This window comes from Globicephala melas, chromosome 15, assembly GCF_963455315.2.
Source record: "Globicephala melas chromosome 15, mGloMel1.2, whole genome shotgun sequence".
Lineage (NCBI taxonomy): Eukaryota > Metazoa > Chordata > Mammalia > Artiodactyla > Delphinidae > Globicephala > Globicephala melas.
Window position 1 is genome coordinate 56,308,517 of NC_083328.1, and position 20,760 is coordinate 56,329,276.

General features: G+C 41.9%; 1 protein-coding gene across 3 annotated transcripts in view; it reads right to left on the reverse strand.

Moving 5' to 3' along the window:
• Window positions 1-17,024, reverse strand: part of PANK2 (pantothenate kinase 2) — a 31,615-nt gene extending 14,591 nt beyond the window's left edge. Inside the window, exons 1-6 of one of the 3 annotated variants that reach the window (XM_060284629.2) lie at window positions 16,673-16,802; window positions 6,838-7,626; window positions 4,882-4,964; window positions 4,172-4,249; window positions 3,733-4,085; window positions 328-581 (exon numbers count right to left, since the gene is read on the reverse strand). In XM_060284629.2, coding sequence (XP_060140612.1) covers window positions 328-581; window positions 3,733-3,840 — 362 coding nt within the window. In that variant the 5' untranslated portion in view covers window positions 3,841-4,085; window positions 4,172-4,249; window positions 4,882-4,964; window positions 6,838-7,626; window positions 16,673-16,802. Of the gene's footprint in view, window positions 1-327; window positions 582-3,732; window positions 4,086-4,171; window positions 4,250-4,881; window positions 4,965-6,837; window positions 7,627-16,672 lie in introns of all 3 variants that reach the window. The other 2 variants (XM_060284628.2, XM_070043598.1) reach the window with 2 other exon arrangements.
• Window positions 17,025-20,760: the final 3,736 nt, after the last annotated feature.

Genomic DNA, 20,760 nt, shown 5'->3' on the forward strand with positions numbered 1-20,760 from the left:
CTACCTAGTAGCTTTGGTTACTTTATGGTATATGCATATCATAACACTATCTGAGGGCAGGGACCTTGGGCTCAATGAGTCTGCTGATGAGATGTTTTATGAAACTATGGTAGTGAAATCTTCAGCAATAGAGATTAAAGAAAAGTAGATCATGAAATCAGAATTTCCACAGAGAAACAATATTTGCTTGCACAATCCCAGAGAAACATATCTTTCACATAATTTTAACAGGTTCTTGAAGATGTTCTTACATGCAGTACCTGAAAACTCAGTTTTAACCCATTATGATATCAAGAATAAACAATGACCTTTATATAAAAGACATACCTGGTACCTGTGACCCGCTTATAATTATCTTTGGAATATACTGCTAAGATGCTAACTCCAGAGCCAATGTTCACCAGGAGCAGAGGGTATGGATTTCTCAAATCAAATGGTAACTTCTGACATTTTTCGGAATCAGCAGGGTTTTCAAAGTAATAGCACTGTGACCGTCCATTGAATCCAACTGAGTCAATGTATAAAATTCCTTTTATTAAGCAATCTAGTTCATCAAGTTTGCAAAGCTGAAGATCACCTATCTGTAATGAAATAAAAATGTATTCAGATTTTTTAACAAGCCAAGCAGAAATAAAAACTCTGTTTAATAAGGCATTCCCCTCTACATAAGACAAACCATAAAAGTGCTCATGGATGTGTACTATTTGTGCTTGCTTTACAAAACAGATCTGGAGACAACAAACATAGGGATGGACTGACAAGACAGAATTCTGCTCCCACAGACCCAATACATTCAAACCACCGCAGCAGCTGGAGAAATGTGCCAAAACCCAAGCAGAAAACAAGATGTCTGCTTACGGGGACCATGAGGCAGGAGCACAGCTGAAGGCACAGCCCCATCAGAAAGCAGACTCTAAGAAGTCTAAATGATGCAAGGAGCTGGAAACACATGGCAGGAGCCACAAGGAATCCAACATCTACCTTCCAAAGACCATCTTCAAGGCTATAGAGCAGTATCAAAGTAGGCCACACTTTATTATTAATAATCTGCAGCCAAAGGACTGAAAGTATCCAATTAGAAAGTAAAATACTTCACTATTTAAACTGATTACAGCCTCAAGGGATGTGGGGAGTTTAGCAGAATCAAAATTTAAAACATTGTTATCAACTTAATTTCATTTAAATAATTAATAAAGGGATAATTAAATTATTATTCATATTATGGAACATTGTATAGCAATTAAGAATGAAGAGGATCTTTATACAAACATACATATATATCAATATATATACTTTTTTTTTTTTGGGCCACGCCGCAAAGCATGCAGGATGTTACTTCCCCGACCAGGGATCGAACCCGTGGCCCCTACAGTGGGAGTGCAGTCTTCACCACTGGACCGCCAGGGAAGTCCCGAGAATGAAGAGGATCTTTATTCAATTAAGAATTGAAGTGGGAAGAACTCCAAGACATGTTTTTAGTCAAAAAAAAAAAACAAAACAAGCTGAGAAATATTTTATACAACATGATCCAATTTGCCTTACTTTAAAACCATATTTATATGCACGTGTATGTGTCATACACAGTCATGCACAGAAAAACTAAAAAGATACATGAACTTTTAACTGTGGTAACTTTGCAGAGATGATATAAAACAACTTTCACTTTTTACTCTATGAACTTCTAACCCATTTGAATGCTACCAGCATTATCTACCTACTCAATATATGTGACAAATACAAAGATGCCTCAAACCCCTAAAGCACCTATTTCTGTTTAAAACCAAGTTTAGCCCTGCAAGTCCTCCCCCTTTAATTCAACTCTCATTTGATTACATTATACTCAATTTACTTTGATCCAAAGGAGATGGAAGTTAATAGGTAACTTCATCTTAATCCTTAAGTAATCCCTAATTACGAATATTAAATTACTCCTCTGAGGAAACCCAAGCCCTTGAAAACGTTCATCACTGTCCTTATTTTATCTGCCCATGCCCTCCCTGCCACAATGAATTCAATTCTGATTTCCTGACACTTGAATCTCAAGTGCCAGCATTTTCATGTCAAAGCAAAATCATTTTACACTGGTAGCCTACTGGAATAAAAGTAGTTTTCTGCCATTGTATGTCAAACCAATACCTCCTTTTATCTTTCCCATAATTCATGTTACCTGAAGTACCCTGCTGTGCTATTAATCCTAATGAATCCCAGCCTAATTGACAGATGACCAAATACGTAAGTTATTTCACTAACTCAAGTTACTCATAATGTATGTGTTGCACCCACAAGCAAACTCAATACAATGTGAGGAAATCTGATTCACATTAAAAAAGAAACAGGGTAAACTCCATATTTTTAAAAATACTTCACTGTGGTTTATTAGATAATAGTTACTCCAGTTGCACAAACAGGATTTGTTAGGCATTTCATTTTCCCACAGTTTTCAAGGACAGCGCTGGTGCATACAGATGAGAAATCCCAACAGCCTAAGAGCCAATCCCTAAAGTCTAAAATCTACTCTGCACCTCTCCTTGGATTAGCACACAGCACACAACCTCCGGTAACAGGCCAAATGGTATTCAAACATGTTCCAAAGGCATCTCTACAGGGTCCCAGAAATCGAGAGGTTTTCTCCTCTACCTATCAGTTATAATCCAGAGTCCACTGTGACCGCAAAGGAGGGGGACCTCCTCTCCTCCTACCTTCCCGTTTACTCACAGGTAGGAAAGAAACCACTGTAAACCAACAACCAAGGAAAATTCAAGCAAAGAATGCAAAACCAGTTTTAAAATTCATGTCAATTCTATATTATGGTTATGGTCAGTTATGGGAGAAAGAAGATAGAGGACAAAGAAAGACAAAGTCACAAATCATACAATGACACGCAAGGCTGGGGGCAGGGAGAAAATGAAAAACAACATAGGCAAAGGCAGAATCTCTGTAATAACATTCTCATTGGTGGCATTAAAAACATGGTCACTGAAGATATTTTAAATCTACACTGCACTCTGAAGGTCAGAGCCTTGACCAATTCGCCTATCAATTCTCCCATCTACCCCCACATCCACCCTCAAATGACCTAGCCTCAAGGCCTTACACACAGTGTTCACTGAATGAAAACAAAATCAAGGGCCCACTGGCACTCCACCTACTATCCAGACTCCTGTTAACAAGTGTGCAGCTCAGGACACATCAAAAGGCATTTGGGGAGAGCAGACTCTGCTGTCAACCATCTCTGACTAACCCTGAGGCCTGAAAAACACTGCTTTGGACCAGAGTTCCTCATATTTCTAAATAGTAAAATTGCCAAGAAACAAATGAGGGGGATAAGAAAAATTATGTGGTAGATAACGTTGGAAACAATTTTATAACATGAAATGACATTAATTTTTTAAATTATTTTTCAATCACATTGTTCAAGACAATGATATTGTTCCTCACTGGTAGTTCCTTCCTGTGCTTATTACAGCTTTACTATTTTTTCATACTAAAAGAACAACAAAATGCTATGCTGTTAGTGCTTCTGATTCTCATCAACTCATCTGAATTGGGCAAAAAGTAAACTATACAACAATCTCTAGATGGCAACTCCTATCACTAATTGATATTTAATCTTAACTTGACTCAAGAAAATTCAAGTTCCATTAGAGATGGAAATGATTCCACCACTTGCTATTGGTATTATTTTTAACAATCAGATTACCATAAATTGTATATAAGCTAAAAAATGCATACTGTGAGAAAATCCTGCTCAAATTTGTACGCTCCACCTCCAGTGGCACAAAAGACAGTGTGGAGACTCGAGAAGTTTTTATCTCTGCCCATTTGAATAAAAGCAGGCATGTCATGAGTGGGAAAGCGTATAAAGTGCAGATTGCCTTTGCGTCCACACAGAGTCAGATCCTTCAGCTCCAGGTGCACGTCCCGAATACCCGTGGACCCATAAGCCACATTGGAGGTCAGGTACTTTCGAATGCTTTTAAGACTTTCCACTTCTTCCTCTTCTTCTTCAGCAGTGATGTCTTTGGGTTCAAAATAAACCAGCTTGACCAGGGTCCCACCAATATCCAAGCCAAACCAAGGAAAAACTAAATGGGGAAGGAAAAAAAAGTCAGAACAGCTTTTTTTCTGAAAACTAAATTTACACTTATTAGATTAACAATTTATTTCATACCTTGAGGTTTCCAAGAACTATATACACAAAAAGGGTTTTGGGAGAAGAAATATGATTCTGTCTAATCTGGAAACAAATCTTAAAAAAAGAATTACAAAGATCAAGAAGAAAAATATTACAACGTTAAGCCAACACAATCCTCTTAGACAAGCCCAAACTGCACTGAGAAATATTAAAAAACAGCAAAATGACTACTCATTAACCTCAACTCTGAAAAAAAAGATTGAGAATGAACATCTTCATCCTTGCCCTTGCCTTACAGAAATGTTGAGACTTTTCAGAGCTTTGGTTTAGTACTCAAACTAGGGCTAGAGGAAATTCCCAACCCTATGTAACATATAAGCTCCAGTGGTCAATTTCTCTCAAACCCTGGTATCAACCAATCCATCATGTTTCAATGGCCATCAGTGGAACAGGTGTTTCAAAGTTAATACCCATTCCCCAAAAATCCATCCCAAAAAATCCATCCCAGGACTTCCCTGGCAGTCCAGTGGTTAAGACTCCTGCGCTTCCAATGCAGGGGACGCAGATTTGATCCCTGGTAGGGGAACTAGGATCCCGCATACTATGCGGAGGAGCTAAAAAAAAAAAAAAAAATCCATCCCAAAAAATGGCTTAAGGAGACTGGATCAACAAGATAAACTGCATTAGCCATACATGCCTTCTCCTCCCACCTTAAATCCTAGAAATGACTAAAGATATAAACTTACTGATTTCCTAAAATAATTCTGAGAAACAAGAAGTGATACCATCAGCAGAATGAAGTTGATAGAGGCAATAACTGTCCAGAACCCTGAAAAGAGAAATGCTATAAAAATTGGGAGCAGCTATGAAGGTGCGGGGAGCAGATGGGTGCTCCATCCAAGCTGTCGATGGGGTAGCTGCCATGGGGAAACAGAAGCAGGCTCTGGTGCAGTCATAGTGATATGGTGGGGAAATACACTTGGCACAACTGGACAGGCCAGACACTCCCCTCCCCCTCCCCCAAAGAGGCAAAGTCTTCACTGGGCACAGGCACTTGAGCCCAAGCATAAGTACACATCCACGTAGCTGCTGTTACCCAGAAGTGGGGAGCCCCCACATCTGGCCGTATTTCCCATCTCTCCCCTACAATCCATCCTGACAGACTGGTAAACAGACACTGCACCCACTGACAGGAGAATAGCAATCCTTAAACCAGAGATGATCACTTTATAAACCAGAATCACCAAAAGGGAAAAATCAACACCACAAAACCAAGAAGTTAACATCTAAGGAAAGAGTTGCAGGAACAAAGAGGAGGCTTTAAAAGAATCATAAATATCCTCCAAGGTAAAATGAGATTTCATCCATGTAAAATGAATAAGCTATTGTAAATCAACTATACTTCAATAAAAAAATTAATTTTAAAAATGAATAAGTTACCATAAAGAAAAATTAGAAATTAAGAAATGATTGCCAGCTGTGGTTGTGGCTGTTAAGAATCTACACATGTGACAAAATTATATAGAACTAAATACACACATACAAGAGTTTATGTAAAACTGGTTAAATCTAAACAAGATCTGTGAACTGTATCAATGTTAATTTCCTAGTTGGGGGTTGTGGGACAAGCTTTCAAAACCAAAAAGAGCGGGGCAGGGGGTGGGGCGCAGGGGGGGGGAACACACCAATATACTTAACATAGGTGACTCTCAAAAACAGGCTGAGTGAAAAAAGCTTGGCACAAAAGGCTACATACTATATGAGTCCATTATATGAAACTCTAGAAAATGCAAGCTAATCATTTCTGTATCTGATAGCAGATCACTGGCTGGGGGAGTGAGAGAGGGAAGGACTATACAGGGGCAGGAGAAAACTTTCTGTAATAACCCGAATCTTAATTGTTGGGGGCAAGAGGGCAGCTTCATGGGTGTATATCTCTGTCAAAATGTATGGAACTATACACTTTAAATGGATATATTTTATTGTATGTAAATTGTATCCAATAAAGACACTTTTATAATAGAAAAAAAGGAGAAATATTTATTTCCAAAATAAAGCTCCACAGATACATTTAATAACAAAATGGGCACAGAAAAAACAAATGGAAAACAAAACTAAGAAACTCTCCCAAAATGCCTCTTGAGTATGAAAGAAAGGTAGATATATAGAACACAGAACCAGAAAGTCCAACATCTGTGTTATATGAGTTCTAGAAATTTTCTGGGGGAGATAGGGGAAGACAGGAATAATTGGCTGCTTGAAATAAAATTAATAAGTGTAGAAAGGGGAGATGTATAGTCACATCCTATTGAAATTTCAGGAAATCCCTGAAAACTCCCAAAGGAAAAAAGTGAATTCCTACAAAGATACATAAATCACATAAAGGTAAAATTAGACTTTTCATCAGTAACACAGATGCTAGAAGACAATAGCGCACTGGCAAAGTTATGAGGAAAACAATTTGAAACTCGTATCCAGCCAAATCAGCTTTCAAATGGGAGTGCAAGAGAAAGACATTTCTACACATGAAAGAGCTCAACATTTACTATTCAAAGACCTTCTCTGAAATAATTAGTAGATGCACTCCAATATAATTTTTTAAAGCACCCAAGAAGATATGAGCTATATAAACAATGATAAGCACAGGAAGCAATACACGCTGACTTTTAGGAAAATAAGCAATCTGCAACTAAATTACTTACATGATTTCAACATAGGAAGTCGAAGAGGGAAGAGAAAGGAGAGGGAAGTCAAAGCAAGCAGCAGCTCTGTCTCGTTGGGGAACGGAAGATAAAGATTCTGATTATTTCTAAACAAGAATAAAGAAGTGATGGTTTAAATGCGTTAAAAATTTACAGGTTGGGGTTCCCTGGTGGCGCGGTAGTTAAGAATCCACCTGCCAATGCAGGGGACACGGGTTCGAGCCCTGGTCCAGGAAGATCCCACATGCTGCGGAGCAACTAAGCCCGTTTGCCACAACTACTGAGCCTGTGGTCTAGAGCCCGCGAGCCACAACTACTGAGCCCGTGTGCCACAACTACTGAAGCCCACGTGCCTAGAGCACATGCTGTGCAACAAAAGAAGTCACCACAATGAGAAGGCCGCACACCACAATGAAGAGTAGCCCCCGCTCGCTGCCACTAGAGAAAGCCCGTGCAGCTACAAAGACCCAGCACAGCCAAAAATAAATTTAAATAAATAAATTAAAAAAAAAAAATTTACAGGCAACTCCAAAAAAAGAGAAAATGAACATATGACCTTCAAACAACTAGGGGGAAAAAATCAGTTCAAAAACAAAGAGGAGGGCTTCCCTGGTGGCGCAGTGGTTGAGAGTCCGCCTGCCGATGCAGGGGACACGGGTTCGTGCCCCGGTCTGGGAAGATCCCACATGCCGCGGAGCGGCTGGGCCAGTGAGCCATGGCTGCTAAGCCTGCGCGTCCGGAGCCTGTGCTCCGCAACGGGAGAGGCCACAGGAGTGACAGGCCCGCGTACTGGAAAACAGAAAAACAAAAACAAAGAGGAAAAAAAGTATAGTAAATACAAAACAAAAAATGACAGGAATGAATGCAAACATATCAGTAATCAAATTTTTCTTCCAGACTGAAGGGAAAATTCAGCTATATGCTTATATAAAAAGATACATCTAAAACAAGATAATACAAGTAGACTGAAGGTAAATAAACGGTAAAACACCCACAATAGAGTCCCATCATAAAGAGGAGTTGGATTCTTTAAGATGAAAACGGCATTCAGTCAAAAATGAATAAATCAAAATCTTAAGCACCTCACTGGAGACTGACAAAACGGTTGACTTACATTTAGGAAACATGATATAGTAAAAGTCAAGCCTTATGTTTCAAGACCAATACTGCATTTATCAAGGGCTCACATTATAAGAGGTGCCCCTCCAAACAGTGATCTACCATCCCTAAGCTCGATCACAATTACTGGGTTGGCCAAAAAGTTCATTCAGGTTTCTGTAACATCTTACAAAAACCCGAACAAACTTTTTGGCCATACCAATATATATTCACTGACTAAATCGGTGAGTAGTCACTGTCACCATGCTTTGCCACATTTATATAGTTGAATTTGGGTAAGCAAAACAAATGCCTGGACAATGTTACTCCACTTTATTAAGCAAATGTTAACAGAAAGCAAATACAATACTAGCAGACTGAAAAGAATTCAAACAAACAAAAAGCATTATAAGAGGACAAAAAAATTATGTCATGTGCATATAAAACTATAATTGATATGATCCTGATATATGCTTCAAAAAATATTAAAAACAAGGAGAAACTGACAAATCTACATATCAGCAGAACCTCAAATTCCAAAGAACAAAACCAAACCACATTCACTTTCCACAATACCTCAAAATAAGAAATTAATCCAACAGACACAAGGAAATAAGTCTATCCACCTGGAAATCTTCAAACTCATTTCTATTAACTCTGAAACTGAAGATGAGATCAAAACAATTTATTTTTTAATGAATGACAATGAGAACACTATATAGCAAAAGGAATAGGATGTCTACCCAAGGTGGGACTCAAAGGGAAACTTCTAGCCTTAAATGTTTATCAAATGTATTCAAAAAGAAGGAAGCCTGAATAAAAGGGAACGTCACATACAATTTGAAATGCTAGAAAAATAAAGCAGACCCAAAATAAGCAGAAGGAAGTTATTAAAGATGAAAGCAAGATGTAAATGAAATTAGAAAAACATCATCATGAACAAAGCCAAAAGCTGATCAGTAAAATCAAGCTTTGAAAAAGCCATTAAAACAGACAAATTTCTGGTAAGTGTATCTAAGAAAAAGAAAGATGTAACTTTTCTCAAAAAAAAAAGATCAAAGAAGATGAACGTACATGACCAGAAACTACAAATAAGCCAAATTACAACTTTGTAACAGTGAATTTAAAATGTACACTAAACAGAGGATTAGCTAGAAAATAAAAAAGTGGCTCAAAATGAGGTAAAAAACACAAATCAAAAGCACTGAAAATTTTTAAAAAGAGGTCAAAGACCTACAACCCAAACAACAACAAAAAAGCACCAGGCCCTAATGGTTTCCAGGCAAACCATTAAGAGCTTCTAGGGCACAAAAAAATCTAGAAAGATTCCCAAGTCATGCTAATTTCATATCAAAAGTAGAAAAGAAGTGTCTCACAAAACAAATGCAAAAATATTAAATTATTAAACAACAGAATCCAATTGTGCAATAAAAATAATACACCATGGCCAACAGGGATTCTTTGGAACGCAAGGATGGTTTTCACATTAAAATTCCAATTAAGGAGGTTTGCTTACATTAGTTCACTGAAGGAGAAAAACCATGATTATCTCAATACACTCCAAAAAATAAAAATTAAGAGAATTAAGCCAACAAAATTAAAAAATCTTTTTTAATAACTGGACACACCAAAAAAGAATACAAATACCAATAGCTTTTCCTATGTTATAAGCAAAATCCAGCAAGAAAATGACGTGAAAAAAATGTCATGCATAACAAAAACCATAAAATATTTATAAATAAATCTAATACTAAATATCCATGATTGCTATTAAAATGGTGTACTGAAAGACATAATAGTGGGAAGATATATCATGTTCCAGGAAGGAAAACTAAATACTATTAAAGTGTCAATTCTCCCCCAAATTAATCTAACAATGTCAATGCAATTCTAAAAAGAACACTGTGGCTGACTCCCCAACAGCTATTCCACCTCAGTCAGAAAGAGAGCCCTGATTTTTTTTTTTTTTTTTTTAAACACCAACAGAAATTCCATTTCCAGTGATGAGGGACTAACTCAACCTGGCGTGAGTCATGAAGTCTGGCCCCGACTGGAAGAATAAAAAGTTTCTTCACTAATGAAATCAACAGTGCTGGATATAACTGAAGTAAGGAGATTCAATTCCTATTTTCCTACTAACAGCGCCATTCTTTTAACCATCAACTTTAAGATGATGCCAACTTTGTGGAGAGCAAAGAAGAGACACAGCACTCTACCAACAAATATATCTAATCAACAGGATTGGAATCTGAAGTTTTGGACATATCTAAGACCAATGGAAGACTGTAATGCTTAAAACAAATTAAGCCTTACTCCCCTTTCCATAGATTAAAAAGTTGAAACATTAGTTTATGGCTATTATGTTTTAAATGTGCATCTATTAACAGCCAAGCACTTTACTGCATGAGTTTATTTAATGTTTACAATAACCATGCACGGTAATCACCCCACTTTACAGATTAAGAAACTGAAGTGCAGGGACTTCCCTGGTGGTCCAGGGACTAAGGCTCCGCATTCCCAATGCCGGGGGCCCAGGTTCGATCCCTGGTCAGGGAATTAGATCCCACATGCCGCAACTAAGAGTTTGCATGCCGCAACTAAAGATCCCACAAGCCACAACTAAAAAAAAAAAGATCCCGCATGCCACAACTAAGACCTGGCACAGCCAAATAAATATTTTTTTAAAAAAAAAGAATGAAAGAGGGCTTCCCTGGTGGCGCAGTGGTTGAGAGTCCGCCTGCCGATGCAGGGGACACGGGTTCGTGCCCCGGTCTGGGAAGATCCCACATGCCGCGGAGCGGCTGGACCCGTGAGCCATGGCCGCTAAGCCTGCACGTCTGGAGCCTGTGCTCCGCAACGGGAGAGGCCACAACAGTGAGAGGCCCGCATACCGCAAAAAGAAAAAAAAAAAAGAATTAAAGAGAAACTTAAGTGCAAAAGAGCCCAAGGTCACAGTCAAGGAAAGGCAGAAGTGGGACTCAAACTCAGATTTCCTAAGTCCTTTTAAAAGTATCTTTTGGGCTTCCCTGGTGGCGCAGTGGTTGAGAGTCCGCCTGCTGATGCAGGGGACACGGGTTCGTGCCCCGGTCCAGGAAGATCCCACATGCCGCGGAGCGGCTGGGCCCGTGAGCCATGGCTGCTGAGCCTGCGCGTCCGGAGCCTGTGCTCCGCAACGGGAGAGGCCACAACAGTGAGAGGCCCGCGTACCGCAAAAAAAATAAAATAAATAAAAATAAAAGTATCTTAACCAGTATCTATACAAACTTAACAGCACAAAACACATATTCTTGGGTTAAATTTTCTTTTAAGTAAAAGTAGTTTAATAAAATTTACATACCTTAAATAAAGAGGACCAACAATATATAAGGAAAAATAAGGAGCCTAAGGCTGAAAGAGTAAATAGCCTTATTATATCCTTTAGTAGCTTCTGGATTTTTTCGTTAATCAAACATTTACATATCCAAGATCTGAGAGATAATGAAAGACACGGGAGGTCCATTAGATGCATGCTCTCTGATAATATCTCAGGCCATACAATTCTGTTATTTCTAAACATTCAGCCTATCAAAGGGGGTTTAGATTCCTATCAATAACTGACAGACTGCCCCATATACTATGACATGATGACTACTAGAATAAGCCTTCCAATTCTTATTCAAAATACTATGTGTGGCACTTCCCTGGTGGCGCAGTGTTAAGAATCCGCCCACCAATACAGGGGACACAGGTTCGAACCCTGGTTCGGGAAGCCCACATGCCGCGGAGCAACTAAGCCTGTGCACCACAACTACTGAGCCTGCGCTCTTACCCCGCGTGCCACAACTACTGAAGCCCGTGCTCAGCAACAAAAGAAACCACCGCAATGAGAAGCCCGTGCACCACAACGAAGAGTAGCCCCCGCTCGCCGCAACTAGAGAAAGCCTGCGCACAGCAACAAAGACCCAATGCAGCCAAAAATAAATAAATTAAAAAAAAAAAAAAAAACACTATGTGTTTCTGGCAGGAAAAGTCATGGAAAGTCAAGGAACTTTTGCTATGCCCTCACATTCCTATCTCACTAATAGAAGGCCTATTTTATCACTTCTGATTAGTGAGTCTTTCCATTAATTTTCAGATATTTTAGTCTGTTTTCAGCCTTCAGCATATTTCCTGATATATTTCCTCTAAGGTACTCCACCTAGACAATGTACACTTGACTTAGGACACATTTCTAGAAAGAATTTAAACTTTCCCTCACAGATTTATGTAAAATCATCAATAGCACACTGTCTCATAATAGGTCTCAACAACTGAAATGCTTTCCAATGAGAAATATATGGTTTATAAAAGTGTACTCAATTTTCCAACATTATGAATATCTTTACACCAGACCACATGTGGTTAAAATACTGCAAACTCAAATCCCTAGACTGGTCTAGGCAGCGATCTTTGGCCTCATATTAAAAGACAGACCTCGGGACTTCCCTGGTGATCCAGTGGTTAAGACTCTGAGCTCCCAGTGCAGAGGGTCCGGGCTCAATCCCTGCTCAGGGAACTAGATCCCACGTGCCACAACTAAAAAGTCCGCATGCCGCAACTAAAAAGATCCTGCTCGCACGTGACACCAAAGATCCCGCGTGCTGCAACTAAGACCCAGTGCAGCCAAATAAATAAATAAATACTTTTTAAAAGACGGACCTCAATAAATATTCCCAAAATAGTTTAACTCAGGGACCAGATACTTATAAAATACTACCTACTATAAAACCAGCAGACTCAATAATAAATTTTAGATCCAAGAAATACAAAGAGGGCTTCCCTGGTGGAGCAGTGGTTAAGGATCCGCCTGCCAATGCAGGGGACACAGGTGTGAGCCCTGGTCCTGGAAGATCCCACATGCCACAGAGCAACTAAGCCCATGCGCTACAACTACTGAGCCCACGTGCTGCAACTACTGAAGCCTGCACGCCTAATGCCCATGTTCCGCAACAAGAGAAGCCACCACAGTGAGAATCCCACGCACCGCAACGAAAGAGTAGCCCCCACTCGCCGCAACTAGAGAAAGCCTGCGCACAGCAACAAAGACTGAACACAGCCATAAATAAATAAATAAAATTTATTTTTTAAGAAAAGAAATATAAACATACAAAACTTAATACGCTACTAAAAACTGCAAAATAGCTTTCACATTCAGAAAGCAAACTTTAAGCCATTATAAAGGGTTTTCATATCCTAGTCCACCTTGCTGACAAAAATTGAAAAAGAATATTAACTGAGAAAGAACAGTGCCTGAAGATAAAGATACCACAAATTATGAACCTGAAAAGCGCTCCCAAGGTTATAAATTTAAGCCCAAGGAACCTCACTGCTCTTTTAAATAACCAGACAAAATAGCTATTCTGCTATATGACTGCCTGATAAGGTATTCTCAAACAACCTACAGGCTATTATCTTGGTCCTTATCTCTCCTTTCAACATGTGTTTAAGCAAAATATTTTTAATACCATACATCCCCCTTGCTAATGGTCTCCTCAGATATACAGAGGGCAGTGATGCCAACACTCAACAGTCATACTATCTAAATGCACAATTCATACATGAGCCCCTAAAATAACATACTTAATTTTACAAGCTGCATAATATTATTTTTAGGTTATGCTTAATGCTTTATATTCATTATTCATCAAAGAAGAGGAGCCGTGTTTACTTTTATTTCATTTAGGTTTAAAGTTGATAAAACAATAGGTTAAAAAGCACCCTCTCCTATTCTGTCCCTCAAAAATGGGCTACAAAGCAATAGAAATCTAACTTTTTTCTTGAGCTCCCAGTGGGCAGCCCTTCCTAATTCCCTAACTGAAGATGAAACACTGCACCTGATAAAAGGCAACCTCCCAGCACCAGTTCCATTCTGGCAACACTGATGCTGCCCCAAATACCAAGGAAAAGCTAACTATTTTCTAGATTAGTATTATCAAGCTACAAACAAAAGCTTTATTTTCTAGACTAATGGAGGTTAAGGAAATTCCATGATTGGCATGAGTCCAAAATCAGCATGTCCCCAAGCTTTCCCTGGAGTGCTAAAATATGCTTGGGAGTCACCTTCAAAGATCCAGCTCATCCCCCGGCACTGCCATGAAGCACTGTGATCCCAGAGTTCCCACACCTCCTGCACATCTGGGGCCCTAGATTAAAATGTATGTTCTCTTGTTACATGTTACATGCATGTAATGTTCTCTTGTTACGTTTGTAAAAACTGTACATTTTACTGTATGTAATAATGCCTCAATAAAATTTTAAAAATTAAAACACATTTTAGACCCCTCTGCAGATCTGAGGGTTTTCTTTTTTTAAGCTTCTGAGTGATTCCATGTGAGAACCACTACTCTGAACTACATCACATGTACCTTCCAAGATGTGGAAAGTCAAGAAACACCGGGTCTGAAGTCAGACACCTAGAATCAAAACACAGTTCCATTACTAACTCACTATATGCCCTTGGAGAAAGAGAAAATTTCACTGAGCCTGTTGCCTAATCTGGAAGCTGGGTATAACAAACACCCACCTCAGAGGATAACTGCAAGACTTAAATGTTTATGAAGTATTTGGCACAGTGTCTAACATGAACACGTAAGCATCATCGTTACCATCATTTTAAACCAATCTTTATTTGGTATTTCTCTCAGACCTATGAGACATACTCCAGCTAATCTAAAACTTTTGAAGAACTTCTTAAGACACACATGCCTAGCCTCATCCCTAATGACTATGATGTGTTAAGTCTGAGGTGGGGACAGGTTTGGGAATCACACTGCTCTAGGGAACATGTGTGGCAGAACATGACTATAATCAGGGCCCACAATTCCTAAGATAAACTGAACAGCTCCTTCTAGTTTCCGATGACAACTAGTCTCCTACCTTAAGATAAGTAGTGTAATGATATCAGAATGAGGTTTTCTAACAAAAGAAAGGTGGCACCAACTCAACTCTCCTAATAAAAAATACAAAGATTAAATCTTTATTGAATTCCCTCAAAGTTAAGACCAAAGTATATTCTTTGGTCAATACACAATCAATACACTGCCTCTCCAACAGGTATACCCCTGGACAGTACAGAAAGAACAAATGGAAAGAAAACAATACCTTATTTATTTCTTTAGTTCTCATTATCTAAGAGATAGCTTTTCATGACTTTTATAAGGACTAATGAGTTTATTAAAGCTCTTAGAAGAGTACATGAAAAAAAAATTTTAAGAGTGCCTGACTGGTGGCAAACACCGAAATTACAATACTCAGAATCCTCATGGCCAGTGGTCACAAAGAGCTGGCTACATGGCTGTAATTCTTTTTGCTGAATCTCTGGAATTTACATCCATCTCTAATGAGGCAGTACAAAACCACGAAGGAACTAATGTTTTGCATTGCTTAAAAATCAAGTGCTTCTCAAAACAGGAACTAGGCTCTAAAAACGGTATACGTTGAGAGCAGATCATCTCTTTTCCAATTCTCTTTCAAGAACATAGGAAAAGACAAAAGAATTAAAACTCTCAAACTTTTCACAGCAAAATAGGGGTGTTTTTAATATTTAATCATCCAAATCATATAAAACTAAAGCAACTGGGTTGTTGGGCTGACGTCCAAGACTATCCAATAAAGACCTCACATCCGGGGGGGTGGGGTGGGGGGTTGTGATGAATTGGCCGATTGGGATTGACATGTATACACTGATGTGTATAAAACTGATGACCAATAAGGACCTGCTGTATAAAAAAATAAAGTAAAAAATAATAATAATTTTTAAAAACACGACCTCACACTCATCCTGCCACTTTCTCACTCCCATAATCTACATTTAAAACAAGCTGATTTCCTGAAATAGGAATCTGGCAACGACAAGAAAAAATATATATAGCCACATGTAAAATGTTATTATATCGTAAAACTCATATTAGAGTATCAAGACAGTGGATACTTTCAAGAGTTGCAATGGCTGTTTGAAGGAGGACCCAAACTGAAGACCTGTAAAGAGAAGAAAATATCTGGACTAGATCACAATGCAGAAAATAAAACCTGATAATAAAACCGATTCTCTGGGAAGAGCATGTGCAACCGCCAAGGCGAGAAGTCGTTTTCCCTCAAAAGAGAAAGGCTTAATGCCCAGAGTGCTACAGTACTGAATCGTGAGTATCAGCAAAGAGATGGAAAGAAAATAGAGGCGATAATCTGGGTGAGACAAGACCCGAATTCTCATGGGAAGAAAAGCAGACAAAGCTTAGTATACACAACACGGAATCCAGTTTTAGGCTTGCAGCAACTCAACCATTTTCCTTGAGCCCAAAATCTCCAGGTAAAAAGGATGTAACGTCTTGCAGCTCTCTGGAAATCCACGGAAAACAGACACTGGGGATTCAAACGACTTGAGGGGGGAGGGGAGGTGGTGAAAATGGGTCAAAAGAAGTCTTCCCGAGGAAAAAAATAATGCGATTCTCGGCCGAAGAATGCACAAGGAACTAAGAACCGGGAGGGAGAAAAGGTCCTGGGTACGGACGCTACACTCGGACAACCGAGAAGCAGACGCGCGAGGCCGGATGGGGCCGAACACGCAGCCTCCGGCGTTGGGGGACCCGAGGCCTCCAACCAGATGTCAGCCCAGCACCAACCTGGGACCACCGGGCGGGGGCACTGTCTCCGCGCGGGAAAAACGGCGACCGGGCCGGAAGGGGGCAGGGCGAAACGCGAGGGCGCCCCGCCGGGCACTTACGCGGCCGCTTCTTCCTGAGGCTTTCGACGCGCTGACGGGAGGCCGACGTAGCGCCGCTGTAAGAGCCGGGCCGGTCCCGCCTTACGCCCTCCGCCGAAGCCGAGGCCCCGACGGCGGGAGCCGACGCGCTGTTCGCCCGGCGCCGCAGTGGCTCCCGCCGCCGCCCATCGGGGCCGCCGGGCGCCGGCTCCCGGACCGACGAGGCGGAGACCCCCCAGTGGCGCTCCATGGGCGCGCCAAGCCGGCCCGCTCCCATCCGCAATAGGAACCGCTGCCGACCGAGCCAGCCCCCAACGCCAGTGCCCTCGTCGCCTCCTCCGCGGCAATCCAGCCAGAGCAGAAGAACACCCTCGGCAGGCCGCCTCTTCCGTTGCGCCAACACGCAGCAAGCCAATCCAAACAAGCTGGGGGCGGCCCGAAGGCCTCTTGTCCAATCGGCTGCCTGATTCGAGGCGGATCGACCGCGCCTCCGCCCAATGAAAGGCTCGGGGCGGGGCGGAGGACGGCAGGGGAGGGGATCCGGGCTGGGCAGAGGAGAAGGCGGTGTTGCTGAGCACAGAGTGATGGCGGCGCCGCCCAATAGACGCGTTGGTGGAGGGGTCTGCGCCCCTTTACACCGGGGTGCACAGGTAGGCGCTCCGCGCCCCAGAACTCTCCCGGCAGCCGCCTCGCGCCCCCGAGCCCCGCCGTGCTGCTGCGTCTCGTCGTCTCCCGGCTTGCGCCCTTCTCCAGCCCAGCGGTGTGCCGCAGGGTCTGGTCGCCAGCCGTTGGCAAACAGAAGGGCTTGAACCGCGGCTGAATTTAGCCTTTGTCCCTCGACCTGATTCCACTACTGCCGTCAAGGCCACCAGTCCTCCGCGCTCTGTTTGACCGCCACCCCCTTCCCCAGCACTGCCACTGGCGTGTTTAGGCTAAGCCCCCTTCATTCCTTCTGCGTTAGACAGATGTTCCCAGTACGAGAACTAATGAAAGGACTGGGGTTGGTCTCCATGGCAACTGGAAGAAAGAGGTGGGTTATAAATCCTTTGCCACCCTCCTGTAGTGGGAGCCAGGAAGTAGGGTTGGCTCTTGGAAGGAGAGTCTGGACCCCCTTTCTTTGTGGTGCAGTGGAGGACATAGAAGGATTTGGTGGCCGCCTCAGGGCCTGGGTTGTTGGGGATTTGGTCTGATTGGTTTTTTTAAAAATCATTGTTTTTTTGTTTTTTAAATCATTTTATCACCTTCTTTTTGCGGGTGAGAACATGGTCACCTCCAGCCCTGAGATACTGACCAAAGGTCCATCCAAGCGTCTCTTCTCCCATAGGTTGCCCGTGCCTGGAATGACCCGTAGCTCTGTATCCCCAAGGCACTCCCTCATTCTGTCAAGTTGAACGGGATTGTGGGTTTATCTTGCTAGCAAATTATTTCATAAGTGCCTCCCCTGAGAGACTGTAATGCCCCTTATGTTCTTCATCTTTCCTGTAATGACTGCTAGTAGCAGGCTGAACAAGAAATATGAGCTTCTCTCTTGCTTATTGAATAGAATTGCCATGCTCACTCAAAACTAGCTCCCTGGGACTTCCCTGGTGGCACAGTGGTTAGGAATCCACCTGCCAATGCAGGGCACACAGGTTCGATGCCTGGTCCGGGAAGATGCCACATGTCGTGGAGCAACTCAGCCTGTGCGCCACAACTACTGAGCCTGCGCTCTAGAGTCCGCGAGCCACAACTAGTGAAGCCCACACACCTAGAGCCCGTGCTCCGCAACAAGAGAAGCCACCGCACTGAGAAGCCCGCACACTGCAACGAAGAGTAGCCCCCTCTCAGCGCAACTAGAGAAAGCCCGTGCGCAGGAACGGTAGGATTAACTCTGGAAACCCTATTTCCTAACTCTGGAAATTCCGTCTCCTGCAGGAAGCCACCCCAGAGGGATCCTACAAAAACCAAGAAAACGTATAGCTACTCTTCTAAATCTCAGTGCCCAGCATTGCCTACGTTTCTGCCTCCCCCAGCAACAACAAAAAAAAAAACGGTTCTCCTTGACCTGAGGAAACTTCCATCCAGGTCTGTGAGCTGCAATAGATCATCCTGAAGAATCAAGAATCATCATCACCTGAGACTGCCAAGACGAATCCCAACATCAAAACAACACTTGAGGGCTTCCCTGGTGACGCAGTGGTTGAGGGTCCGCCTGCCTGATGCAGGGGATACAGGTTCGTGCCCGGGTCCGGGAAGATCCTACAGGCTGCGGAGTGGCTAGGCCCGTGAGCCATGGCCACTGAGCCTGCGTGTCCGGAGCCTGTGCCCCGCAACGGGAGAGGCCACAACAGTGAGAGGCCCACGTACCGCAAAAAAAAAAACAAAAAACAAAAAAGCACTTGAAGCTTGTGTACCTTTTCTTTCTTTACTGTGTATAGTGTCTTTTATCTTTTTAAAATTTATTTATTTATTTATTTATTTTTGGCTCCGTTGGGTCTTCGTTGCTGCACGCGGGCTTTCTCTAGTTGCGGCAAGCGGGGTCTACTCTTCGTCGCAGTGCACGGGCTTCTCAGTGCGGTGGCTTCTCTTGTTGTAGAGCACGGGCTCTAGGTGCGCGGGCTTCAGGAGTTGTGGCTCGCGGGCTCTAGAGCGCAGGCTCAGTAGTTGTGGCACACGGGCTTAGTTGCTCCACGGCATATGGGATCTTCCCAGAGCGGGGCTCGAACCCGTGTCCCCTGCATTGGCAGGTGGATTCTTAACACTTGCACCACCAGGGAAGCCCAGAAAATAAATTTTTTAAGAGAAAAATGTATCATGGATTTACACTAATTTCCATTCATTTTTAAGGTTACAGAGTTTTTACTTAGCTTCTTTTATCTTAACCTGAAAATCTAAGGACTTCACAACATTCACTACTTACTTGCTTTATCATTAAATATATAGATAATAGTTTCAGAATAAAAATATCAGTATTACCAATGATGTGATTATTAAACACTGTTTAAGATTTTTCTGCCGTTCTTTTTGTCCTTAGGATACGTTGCACTAGGGATGAAAAATCAAATTGTGCTTTAAAGTCATTTGAAATAATTTCTTTCTGTGTAGTTCAGCCAACAACTCAATACAGAATTGAGTCCTTTTTTTTCCATTTTGATTCAATTTTTAGAGATTTAAATTTTTTCTTGCTTTTTCTAATGAAAGAAGCTACCATGTTGTGTGCTGCCCTATGAAGCAACCCATGTGGCAAGGGACTGAAGGCAGCCTCTGGCCAACAGCCAACAAGGAAGTGCAGCCCGCAGAGCAACATTTCAATGAGGAACTGAGACTTCCCTGGTTGTGCAGTGGTTAAGACTCTGCACTCCCAATGCAGGGGGCCCAGGTTCAATCCCTGGTCAGGGAACTAGATCCCTCATGCCACAACAAAGAGCCCGTATGCTGCACTAAAGATCCCGCACGCGGCAATGAAGATCCCACGTGCCGCAACTAAGACCTGGCAAAGCCAAATAAATTAAAAAGTGAGGAACTAAATCCTGCAAGAACCATGTGAGTGAGCTTGGAAGTGAATCCTCCCCAAACTGCAGCCCTGGCCAACACCTTGATTGCAGCCTTGTGAGAGACCCTGAGCCAGAGGACGCAGCAAACCTGCACCTGAAATCTTAACCCACAGAAACTGAGATACTAAATGTGTTGTTTTAAGCTATTAAGTTTTGGAATAATTTCTCATGCAGCATTAGTTAATGGATCACCTCCATAGGGGCTGTGTTATATATACTCTTAACTGTTGGATGACTGCAGGGAAAGTAGAATGCTGATTAATCAGTTAATGATGAGGTCAACTGATGAGATCAGTTGACCAATGGTCTTGAGTAGAATTGTGTGGGGCTCTGGCTTTGCCCTGTTCTCCATTTCATTAGTGATTTGGTGGCTCATCCTGCACATGTTGGGGAAAAATCCAGAGCCAGAGGATCCTCAACCAACTGAAACAATGACCAAGTTGTTTGGATTGTTGCATGAACTAAATTCAATTCAACAAAGACCCATTAAGCTTGGCAACAATAGTTTGTGGAGCAATACAGGGGGCTGTAGAGAAGGCCCTGCACCCCACTGCTATGAAATGGACCCGAGAGAGC